At 37.2% G+C, this 12827-nt stretch overlaps 1 protein-coding gene across 1 annotated transcript; it reads left to right on the top strand.

Annotated features, from left to right (window-relative positions):
- Nucleotides 1-188: 188 nt before the first annotated feature.
- FAM150B (family with sequence similarity 150, member B) lies at nucleotides 189-5606 on the top strand. The gene is made up of 4 exons (XM_009887920.1): nucleotides 189-447; nucleotides 2975-3028; nucleotides 3140-3220; nucleotides 5542-5606. Exons 1-4 carry the CDS (start codon nucleotides 189-191, stop codon nucleotides 5604-5606), a joined length of 459 nt encoding a protein of 152 aa, XP_009886222.1.
- The last annotated feature ends 7221 nt before the right edge of the window (nucleotides 5607-12827 follow it).

Genomic DNA, 12827 nt, shown 5'->3' with positions numbered 1-12827 from the left:
CCCCTCCGCGTTGTGTAACCTGCGAAGCGGTGTCCGCGCTTCCCTCCTGCCGTGGTTCCGATTTCACCCCCGTGAGCCTCCCCACCTCCGACCCACCCCCGTGTTTCTCTTCCAGTGAAACAGGAGGCCTCCCACAGCCGCGGATCCTTCCTTTCCATCTGCTCCTGCACCCTTCAGGTCAGACTGCAATGAGTGGACTGAGGTCTCCTGGGCTGCTGGGGCTGGTGCTCTTAATGCTGTCGGCGGGATATTGCAAAGAGAAAACCGACTCCGCAGATTTGAAGGACAGGCAAAGTCTCTTAAATCTGATCATGGAGATCATTCAGGAACTGAAAAGGTACCACCTGGAGAAGGACAGTGGGGTGCAGTACTTCTCCAAGCATGACTATAACTTAGATCGAAGGGAAGTGGCTGACTACGGAGGATACCAGGATGAGCAGAGAGTTGGTAAGTCACAGTCCATGGCTTAGGAAAGCTTTTCTTTTCTGTAGGGTGCCTTGGTGAATCAGACATCACATCAGGTTACTAATTTTATATCACGAATTCACCGCTGAAAATACCTGCAGATTCCCTTTGGTATCAGAAACTGACACAGATGGCAAATTTGGAACAGAAAAACTCCATTCACATCCCAGAGTCTCTTACTCTTTGGATAATGTACTCGACTGAAAGTCTGACTTCATGTGTGTTGGCTTTGAACAAAACTTATTAATAAGGGAAAAGACTGAAATAGGAAAGACTGAAATAGGCTGAGATCAAAGAAATAAGGGATGAAAATGCTCTTTTTCCTGGAAGTTTACCACTTTCTAAAATGTGCTTGGTTTACCTGTTTCTTGGAAATGACCCTAGCAAGAATTCCCCTGCAGGACTACAGAATGTCCTTGTAGATCTCACATCTAAGGGTTTTCCCTGCAGCTCAGCTTCATTAAACTTTTCTCCCAGCCTGTTAGTCCCTTTTGTACTCCAGAGGTAGGAGCTCTGAAATACTGGGGAGCTGAAACAGAGTACTTGCCCTGTCACTGTACAAGTTATGACTGCTTTGGAACACCCCTGCAGTCCTCCTTCTGCTCATTGGAATGGTTCTTCTCTAACCTCCAGTGAAAGCCCAGGTTGGTTTGTAGGAGGTTCGGGGTTGTATAGGGCAGTGTGGAAACAGTTGTACTGAGCCACATGGTGATGGATGGTTACCGCTCAGTTCCATGATGTACTACTTCTGTGCATCCAGTTGAAACTTGATTTGGCTTCTCCTGCTGCCGTGTCTAATTTACTGTTTGCTGTCACTCCCAAACACCTCCAGCAGCACTGCTGCTCATCTTACCCCTCCTACTGAAAGTGACTTTCTGAATATTTTCAAGCAGATGTGTACTCACCTTTTTTCCAAACTGGCTTTCATTTTGCTAGTGTGCGATTTATTTTGCTGTTATTAATCTCATAAAGCTTCACTGTACCTTTTCGTCATTCTCATTCATATTCAAATATCCTCATGATTTGCATTTGTTGGTGGTTGTCATGAAAATGTTACTTTTCCATCTGGGTGATTAATGAATATACAAAGGAAGACAATTTTGTTTCACTTAAGATCAGCAGAGTGAGAACATTTTGTTTTATAAATGTTGAAAAGTTAAGGAGGGTGGACTAAGAAGGGAACCCTGAGCTGCACAACTGTGAATCTCAACGTGGAACACACGCATAGTTTTTGGCCACCCTACATCAGCATAGCGGTGTGAAACGTCTGGTTTGTGCTGAACAGTTATCTATGTAAATTATAAACCTACTTTAGAGCAGATTAGTTGGTTGTGGTGTCAATGACTCCTAAGCGGGATTTTTCATTCTGTTATTATAATGGAGTTATTCCCAGCAATTCTGAAAAGGAACTACTGCTTCGTCTTTCATTTCAGTGTTGGCATCACTTTCCCAGTGAGCTTGTCCCACGGGAAATTTCTGAGTGAAGCATGTGTGTTTTTAATGCTCTTCATGACATAATTAGGTCAAATATGATAAGGTCAATTTTACTTACACTGACTAAAGTTAGAAGTAAATGAAGAATGACTTTCAAGAAGTGTCTAACCTCACAACTGAATCAGATCTGGATGGAAATGCTCTCTGCTTTATATCTGATAAGAGGTGCCAGGGGAATGAAAAAGGCTGCTCAGGCATTTATGGTCAAATAAATAAAGCACCATGTAGTGTATCATGCACAATCAGCACTAAGCTATCAGCATAGAGTTCGTAACGGAAAGCAATCAAAGATAGCTGTAAATCAGGAAGGCACAAGCAAGGGTTAGGGCTAAAATGGATTTCAGTAAACCAGTTTTCATTTTGCCATCTGCCGAACACAAAACGCAAGGCGGTAAACCACAAACATAGGGAGCCAGAAGAGAGCAATTTGCTTGGGATCATTTCCTGTGAATTTTATTTACTGCTAGAGGGGAAAAAAAAAAAAAAGATTCCTGTAAGGACATCAATCCAGTTTCATGATTACAGCAGGACAGTGCTTGTACAAACATACCTGTGACAAAAGAGTGGATACATCTGCATAGGAGAATTAGAAGACACAAAATCAAACTTGAATATATCTTTGGGTCTTTACCATTAGCAGAATATGCCATTTCTGAGCAACCATGAACTAAAATTTCTGGAAGAGTTTAAATCTAGGTAAACTTGATAATGTAATTTATAGAGAGCTAAAATGTGACTCGTAGTTAATTGTCATCATGGTTAATGACTGCACGCCTAACAGACATTACTTGTTTCATCACCACACTGTGTTTCACAGTGCATTTTACAGTGGCTTCTTATGTAAAACAAATGCTTGCAATTTGGTCTACTGTATGCAAAGGACTTTTGACCTCTGGGCATCTGTCAGATGAAGTGGTGATGTTTGCTGGACAGAGTTTATTCCCTTTCCTCATACTATGCTTGGGCAGCATAGTTTCAGTGCAGCAGAGTGACTATTCTTTTTTCTGTCCTACAGAAATAGTTCCCAGAGATCTGAGGATGAAAGATAAGTTCTTAAAGCATTTAACAGGTATGTTTTAATTTTGCATTGGTATCCATCATTTGACATACATACCATAAGCTGCACTACTTTTCCTGTGAGCTGCGCTGATTCATAACTTACTTTTTCTTTATATTTCAGGTCCACTCTACTTTAGCCCAAAATGTAGTAAACACTTTCATCGGCTTTATCACAATACAAGGGACTGCACCATCCCAGCATGTAAGTGCCAAAAGCAGAGATTTTCATAAAACAACAGAAAACGCTAAAATTATAATAGCTCTATGAGGTACCAGTAGCGATACAATGTTAGAATACATTCCTTGCAATGAAGAATGTGGAGTGCTCTAAAGTGTACCAAGGATACTTTACACCGTTGCTGACTGAAAACACAACTTTTTCACCGCAAATACACCATGTAGAATGGCTGTAAACACTGCACCCTTAGGTACTGATGTATATTCCTCTCTGGTTCCAAACCAAAGGTCTTTGCTTTTCATAGGAACACGACTCCTCTCATAAACCACTCATATTTCGTTTCTAATGCTGCAAGTTTAAGGTAGGATCAGAAATCCAGGTGGGGCTATTTCCTTTTCATCGATTTTTGACTGTTCAGCTACAATCTACCAGTGATGTTGACACGGAATCTTTGCAACCCTTATCTTCAGTGAATTATGAAAATGTAACTTTTTTTTTTTTTTTACTAAGCCTTAGGAAAAGTGCTGACAGACACAAATAAGCACATTCAGCTCATCGGTGTTAGCAGCACAGAGAATAAAAAATAAAATCAAACATCGACACTTATCAGTCAGTAGATATGACTCAAGATTCATACAGACGTGGACCTGTTGAGCAAGCAAATGCTATTTTAGTACAGCCTTTTCAGAATGGAAGCACACTTTATTTTACTTGTCTGAGGTCAACCAGTTGGGTCAGTAGCAGAGCTGGGAATAGAAACAAGAGTTACAGATTCCAAGTTTCAAGTATTAATAAATATTTCAGCCCAATATATTTTAAAGGCATATTCGGTAAGAATTGCAAACTTTTTCCCCTATTTGTAAGGCTTCAGATTAGGAATACCTTCGAAAGATAAGGAGTTATAGACAACGGCTAACTAGATCATGTTCCTTTTACATGGATGGAGATGGAAGTTGTTCATAACTAGTCTGTTTTGAACAAGCAAATGGTCATATTACCTTTTTTTGTAAGGATCACAACACAAACATCATTTGACTCAGCACTAATGAGTACTCCAAGCTGTGAAGCTAAAAACTCGTTGGTATTAAAGTCTGAATTAGCCCTTTCCTCCTGACAGGTGACATACCCACCAACATAATATCTGGATAATGGAGGATAATTTGTATGAATGGCAATTATAGCATATCTATGCTGTGAGTTAGGGATTGTTAACATTGCACCTCTAGGAAACATTAGATGCAGTTACTCATTAATGAAATAATGCCAAACGAAAATGAACATCAGTCACTGGACTGGACTGACCAGCATCTCCTTAATGTAACTTTCTTCTAGGAAAATGAGGTAAACAACCTGCTTTAACTCTTCATGCATAGTATGATGTTACTTTTTGATAATACCCTGATTTCAGGTAATACCATTTATTCTGTGTAGAAATTCAAAGGCCAAACAACAAAGAAATTTAAAGTATCTATGATGCTGTAACATGGGGATAGTCAGTAGAAAAGCATTTAGTTGGCGTACCTTCTAGTACTTTGTACAGCATAGTGGCATTGGCACCTAAAAAGTAATTTACTCTGCTGTCTGTCCATAACTTTCACAAAATGTACTTTGTTTGGCATGTTAAAGAAAAAAAAATAAATCTCTTTATTAATTTTGTAGTTGTGCATTGGTTCTGCCCCTTATTACGAATGCACCAAAAAGCAGAAGGAACCTAAAATAAGAACTACTAACAGTAAGACCACTATAGAAAAAACAATTTTACTAGTTTTAAGATAAAACTTGATACAGTTATGAATGAATTTGTATGAAATGATTGCCTACTCAGGTTGGACTTAACATTCCTGTGACTAGGAGATGTCATTTGTCTAATTTCACGTTTTTTCCAGGAAGAAAATTTATTAGGGAGTTGCATTACTTAATGTTAACTTGATAGACTTGCTCACTGAGCGCTGGATTTCAAAAATGGATGAGCACTACTTATTCTTCCTGTAGTATAGAAATACTACAGTCACGCTTAGATCCCACATTTAAGCACAGACACAGATGTATAAATTTTCACACATACATACACTTGGAGAGCCTTCAAGCACATTCATGCTATTTGTTTAGATAGTACGTATGCAGAAATTGGTTGCAGAGAGTTATATGTGCCGTTAGACAAGACTCAGTTACAGAATTTTTACATGCTCCATTTCTCAGTCTACAGAACTGATTTCTATCCTGTTGCAAACTAAGGTGTTCACTGAACTTTATTACGACAATAATTTGCACACGGTTAACAGTTTTGATTTTTAAAAGCAAAATTGGTTGCTTTAGTAATCTATTTACTCTTTTTTTCATGACAGACTATAAAAGATGTGCCAGGCTTCTTACTCGGTTGGCAGTAAGCCCAATGTGCATGGAAGGATAAAGGTAAGCTTTCTCATAGCAGTAATGACATTCTACTGCATAGCAAAGCAGGGGATTTTGTGTTTCATACATGAAAATTCATGGGAGTATAGTAACAGTTGTCCTTTTGCTAAGATACTCTCCTTTCAGACTAACTTATTCCCCTTGAAGTAACTGGCTTAATCTGGCAAATATTGGTGATAAATAAAGGGTACCCCCTACTGGAAGTCATCATATAAAAGTCCGTGTGCATCAGCTGTGAATTATTCATAGCAGCATACAGTTAGCAGATAGTGAATTTGTTGTTATAGAACAAAACACAACAGCTGTAGCTTATTTTTCAAGAGTTGACTCAGTACACAACTGCCTGTATTGGCAGCGGCAGCCCTTTGATGTGTGCAGCTGTGGATCTATGCTGTACATTGTAGTCTGAGTTAATATATACATAGCTATACACATTAACGCTTTATAAATGCAGATAGGTTGCAGGTGCTGTTATAGTAATTCAATTAAAATGTATTATTAGTAGCCCTGATAAACTAACTTCAAGCTACTCCGATTTCTTGGGATTTTCATTGTGTTCACCTCTCATGTCTCTGGGTTTATTTCCTCCCCTTTTGCCTAGATGTACCTCTAATTCCCGCAAATACTTTGGGAATTTCACCATGTACCAAAATAAAACCAAAAAAACCCCAACCAACCAAACAAAAAAGTACTTCCAAGCTATCTGTATTTCTAGAAATCTGACACATAAGAATACAAAAGGACTAATTTACATTCTGTCCTCAACCTTTACCTGAGACAATAATGTCACCTCTGACAAAGGGATAAATAATAACACATATGGATTTGTCAGTAACAAATGCTGTCAAACCAAGGTATTTTAACTCTGTGACAAAATACACATCTTGTGGAGACAGTCAGTGAGAAAAAGCAATAAATGTTAAGCATCTTATTTTTTTAAATCACTGACGCTGCTTTGCGTGGCATTCTCACAAGTAAGCTAGGGAAATGTGATCAGGATAAATGTAAAAATGGCTGGAAAAATATAAAAACAAGTTATTAGTGCTTCACTGTCAAACTGGAAAAATGTATTGAGTAGAGTCACACAGCTTCATTTTGGGTATGGTATTGTTCAATATTTTCATTAATAACTTGGGTGACAGAAGACAGTATATTTATGGATGACAGTAGTGTAGGAGAAGCAACCATGATAGAGTACAGTCTTGAGATTGAAAATAATCTTGGAAAATTAGCTGAATAATCTAAAAACAGGGTAAAATTTAAAGGAAAGAGCGTGGAGTAATCAACTGGAGAAATACATGCAAGTTGTGAATAACTAGACAGACAGTTCTGTAGAAAATGTAGGGGTTGTAGTGGATCACAAAATAAGCATGTCACACTTGTAAAGACAAACAACAGACTGGAATTTATAAATAGAAACATTGTTTATAAAACACCTGAAATAATCACTGTTGCTGCAATACTGTATTTAATTAAGGACACCATGAAGAAATATGGGTGTTTCTTTTAAGAGTCCAAAGAAGAGCAACATGCATGACCAAAGACCTAGAAAACTCAGTTTACAAGAACAGCTAAAAGGAATTTGGATTATTTAATCTAAAGAAAAGATAACTGCAGAAAAACATGATGGAGCTATTAAATTTCATAAAAAGTGTCTACAAGCCATTCTCTCTATCCAATGTGGATAAATAAGACATAATTTAACTTTGCAACAAGAGAGGATTCCAGCTAGACATTAGAAAAGACTTTTCTAATGGCAAGGGAAAAAGTAATAAATCATTAGATGTAATTCAGCATCCTGACTTTATGCTAAATTCCTTAACATTTTTAAAGTATTTTCTGTCTGACTTCCTAAAATAAACCTAAACTAGCCCAACTTCATATGTTTCTAATGCCCAAAACCCGTTACGTTACTTGCTGTCTTAATTTGAAACATGCAGCTGTGGAAAGGCATTTTATCCATACATTGTGTGTTCAGGGCTGGAATTGTGGAAACAATCGCATATAGTATTAGGGCAAATAAAAGTTAGCAAACAGGTAAATCTTGTGATCTAACTAGGAGAAATGCCAGGGATCCAACCTGCCAATTGTAATTTATTCCTTGCTTTCTGGATTTTAACTACTTTATAATTATATTCACCTGCAAAAGATAGGTGAGTAATGTTATGACCAATGCTGATAAGCAGATGCATCAGAGTAGAGAATTCTTTTCTCCCTTTTCTTGGGAAGTTTTATCTGTATCTTTACTTCCTATAATGTAAACACAAACTCATCATATCAAGGAACAGTAACTAAAGTAGTTCACATCTCAAGCTTGGATTCTGTTTTAAAAAAGTCCATCTCATTTTGCCAAACATCTCCTTTGCTCAACCAGGAGACATGTTTCAACGCGAGTAACAAGCCTCCGCTTCTGTTATCCTCTACACAGACACAAATCGTTAACAGTATCAGCACTTTTAAGGAACCTCTATTAGTAGAAAGACTATTCTCTACAGTATATGCCTTGAGATTCGCAGGTGTCTCCATAAAATTAAGCATCCTTTCTCCTCAAAGCTTTTCCACTGCATCTGTTCAATTTGTGTGGGTAAGACATTCCCTCTCACAGGAAAGTGTAATGAAGGCTTTATTTGTTTTCATTATTCGTCACTAGACTAGGGCTTTGAGCAACCTGGTCTAATGGGAGGTGTCCCTGCCCATGCAGAGAGGTTGGAACTAGGTGAAAGCAACCTAAACCATTCTATGATTCTATAATTTCATGGACTGCGCTGTAGAAAAATGTATTCTTTTTGTATTTTTCCACTTATCGAACCATCCTTTTTCTCCACAAAGTGTATAGTTGTCTTTAGTCCAAGGTGTTTTCAAGAAGTTGCAAAGTTTTGAACATAGTACCACTTATACATAGCAAAACAAGAATTCAAAGCCATTTCTTACTCACGATGGCTCCCTAGCGTACAAAGAGTTTATTTAGGCAATAGGTAAACACTTCTGGTTTCTTCCATAAGGCTACTAGTTAGTATCAGCTCTGAAGCTCAGACTAGCTCCTGAGTATTAGATAACAAAAATTAAGAAATACTACTCCGTAAAGGTCTGAATTCACAAGCAGAATTTGACCGTTTATATTAATTGTACATAAAAATATATTTAAAAAAACCTTTTAAAACTCCTATACTATAAACTACTAAAATAACACATTCTTAATTATCAACATACTTTTTTCCCACCAACAAATTAGATTTCTTGTTTTGCTTGGTAGCTGATTTTTGTTTCATTGGAGGCTGAAATATGAGTGGGCTGGGCTATAGATGAATTATTGCTTTTTCACATTTTGGCAAACTAGTAGTTTTGGTGCATTTTTCAGATCTACAGGTATCTATCGATGCTTAGAGATCAGTTTTGGGGGGAAGAAAATAAAAAGGATAGATTTGTTTTTCTTTGTACTTGAAATGCATTTTAGACTATCTTAGCTTTAAAGCACACAAGACGTTGAAACTCAGTGCTAAGATCAAACAGCAAAATAAGATGCGCAAACAGGAATTAGGCATTATTACTATGACAGACATAACTAAGGGGGCTGTGTGTGATGCAGTGTGTTTTATGGAGCCTTCACTGTTTCTCATTTATCCTACACATACCTAACTGGGCTCCATCTTTCTTTTTTTTTAGAGCGTATGTTGACATTTTCCCTGTCCCGCAGACATGAGCAGTGCAGGGGCCCAGTAACAGCCCTTTTGCTTGCCAAGATTGCACAAGTGAAGCCAGAGTAGCGGATTTGTATTACCACATCACTCAGTAGTCCTTTTTTCTGAGTTTGCCTTACTACAGGATCTCTGTGGCTGGCACCAGATGTGACATTAAGAGTTTTATCACCTTCAGTGCATGCATCATCTGATGCTCACATCGGTGCAGACTTCCACCCGGGTGTTCACACATGGGGAAGGAATGTTTTGATGCTAGCATTTGGAAGTTCTGCTACAAAGTCATACTGGCACAGTATTTAAAAGTTCATATTGATATTTAAAACACTAAATTATCTCCTATAGGTTAGCTTTATTTTACAGTGTTTATCATCATGCACAGATAACAACTAGAACCAAATTTGGAAAGCTGTGATATGCCTTTACAATAGATTTAATTTCTTCATTTAAAATTGAAACAATTCTATGATTTGGCTGTTTTCAGCTAATATTGCTGGTTGGGTTTGTGTTTTGTTTTATTTTTATTTTTTTTCCCCTTTGCATTAGCGAAGGAGAACTAAGAATCAAATGCAAGTGGAGAAAGGAGTCTTATAGCTACCTGTATTCTCAACAGAGACTGTAGTCAAATAGTATGCAGGATTTCCACAAAGACTACCTGCCATCCGTCAGTGAAATTCCAGTCTGATTTTCCTAGACTGATGCATATAACATAGGCTATGTGAAACAAGAAAAGTACAACAACAGATTGATGAATGCTAAAAATCTGGGGCCTTTCAAAGGGCTTCTGAAAATGCCAGGGATTTAGAAAACTGCAATTCAGCTGAGCACTGGGAATTTAAGACCCACAGCTTTTGATCAGATATCCATACAAAAGCAGGTATCAATGACAAACGAGCATCCTATTCTCTTCCAGTTTTTCACCCTCAGTGACCCGCATATTCCCATTAGTATTAGTAATTAAAAAAACTATTTATTAAATTCTCGGTGTTTAACTTGTTGTACCACACACTGATCAAACCAAAGGCATGTTAATTTGTTTTTAAACATTACTTTTAAACATCACAGCTTAAAAAGGGTACAGTAGGGGCATACATACAGAAAATAAGCTAGATGAAAATGCAAGACAAGGAAAATTTACGTCAGTTTCCCCTCTAAGGAAGGATATGAAAAAAAAAAAAAAGTATTTGTCCTATCTGCAAGGCCAGAAAAAACTAAATTACATTAAGCTTTTCTGTAACATTGTTAGATTTCCTAATAGCTTTAAAAAAATTGCAAAACTAAATATGTTTAAATACTACTAACAAGTATTTCTGTATGCACCAATAGCTTGATTTTCAATGGATTACTTCAAGTCTGACTGACTGTGCATTCAAATGACTCTATTACAAATTATACTTAGGCAGTAGAGAACGTAGAGAAACTCAAAATATCAGAGAATTCACGTTGATCATGGGAACGACAGTTACATATGTTCAGACAGACAATATGAAAGATTTAACTGTGAAAAATGACATCAGAACTGCAGTATCAGAGAAACGGTTTTTTAACTCCCACATGGACTTTCGGTGTCGATGTGACACACAAGCTTCAGCTGAATCTGTTCGCATGTAAAAGTTTTTTTTCACCCACGCATTTCCCATTGACTAATAAGACACAGTGTATTTTTTTTGCTTCAAAATAAGGGCATTAGCAGGTTGTCTTAGAAAAAGAGGAAATTGGGTAGACAGACTTGCAGCATTCAATGGTCACCTGTCTAGAAAACATGGTTGCAGAAAACAAACTCAGAAGTTACTGGAGAGAGGATGGATTTCTAGCTATGTATACACAGAGGTGGCTACATCGCACTTTCTCAGAAGGCTTAAGGGTGTGGTCAAAAAGGGTCATGGAAACATTCCCTGTTCAACCTTTGAATTAAAATATCCGGAGTATAGACAATACACTTACATAAGCAAACTTATAATTTCGTATTGGTGATTTTGACACCAGCATCATAGAAATGGTTTTGATTTCATTCCAAGAAACTATTCTGGGAAGAGTTACTAGAATGGGCAGCAAATCAAACCACTGCAGCTCCTAGTCAGTTTGTGTTGCCTCAGTGTTTGCACGTCCCAGGGGCTGTATTTATATGACCGACTCTCAAAAAGTTACTTCTATTTGTTTCTTGTTTGTATGAGTCCAGATTTCTCCACTAATGGGCCCAATGAAATATCAACTCCTTCCTAGATCCTTCGAACCTTATCTTGACAAATTTATATTACTGGACATCCTATCAACAGCTTCCTGACACCAAGACTTTAAGACAGAAATTTGCAATCTGTTAATACTGTCCTCGAGGTTTCTTCACTTTTTGACTTCACAGCTGCACTCAAGGGAACAGGCTAAACATAACTGTGAGCACATTGCAAATAGGTAGAACTGTATTTTCCAAATCTGTCTACCCAAAATGAACCAGCACAAAAAGGGATGCTTTCCAAAATTTCAGCCTTGATTAACAAACAACACAGTAATTTAGCAGTCAGGCTGATCCGAACTAAACTGAGCTAAATCAGAAATGCACTACTGGATTTTTCCAAAGTGATTACTGAATTCTCCAGGTTTATTTACTATTTTCAATACGATAAACACATTCTTAAACACATGTATGTGAGTATAAAAATGATGAAAGGCAATTTTCTTCTTTCTTTTAATCCACCAGATGTTATTACCATGAAAAGAAACACCAAGAACCAAGAGAAGTGCCTTGGAAACCAACAGGGAAATAGAACTTATTACCTTTATAACATATTCCATTGTGAACAAGAGATTTATTTTTGCAGATTGACAGATTACTTCCCATAATTCTTTTAACATGCGTTTTCTATGTCGTCAACAGTTTGCAGATTGACATTCTTTACAGTAGCATAACTGCCAGTAGTACTTAATGCTCCATATTTAAAAACACACTTTACAACTGATGTGTAATGCTGCCAAAAATTATATAAACACAAATATTTCACCAAGAAAATTGATGTTCTATTGCTTAATTCTAAAATTTTAAGGAATGTTTGTTTGTATATTTAGAACTACTAAAGATCTGCTCCACAGTAGTTGTGGTCACTTGATATCCTTCATGCTTATGCAATTTTTTAAAAGTCTGGTTAAAACAGACTTGTATTGGGGTCACATTGTACCCTAGGAGTACAAATTGCATGACAAACAGGAACGTAATTCCAAGTAGACATACATTTTTGGGACAGTGGAGCATGGATTTTGTACACAAACACAAGCTGCCATTAATTTACTTTATATAATAAATGTATAAAACATTCCAGCGAACGTGCAATATGTAAATACTGTAAATAACAAGCATAAGTAATAAAGTGTTTGGTATTAAGTTGTTCTCAGTTTGCTTTCTGTTCATTGAATCCAGATAAACAAGCTATCTTCCGGTAGCTACTATCATTCACCCACACTTAAACCTCTTTCCAATAAGAGTTGACTGGAGTAAGAATGAAAGCTACACCCACCTCTGAAAAGTCCAGTAA

The sequence above is a fragment of the Charadrius vociferus genome, unplaced genomic scaffold (genome assembly GCF_000708025.1).
Source record: "Charadrius vociferus isolate BGI_N301 unplaced genomic scaffold, ASM70802v2 scaffold156, whole genome shotgun sequence".
Lineage (NCBI taxonomy): Eukaryota > Metazoa > Chordata > Aves > Charadriiformes > Charadriidae > Charadrius > Charadrius vociferus.
Note: the sequence above shows the minus strand (reverse complement) of the source record. Positions and strands in the feature narration are given on the sequence as shown.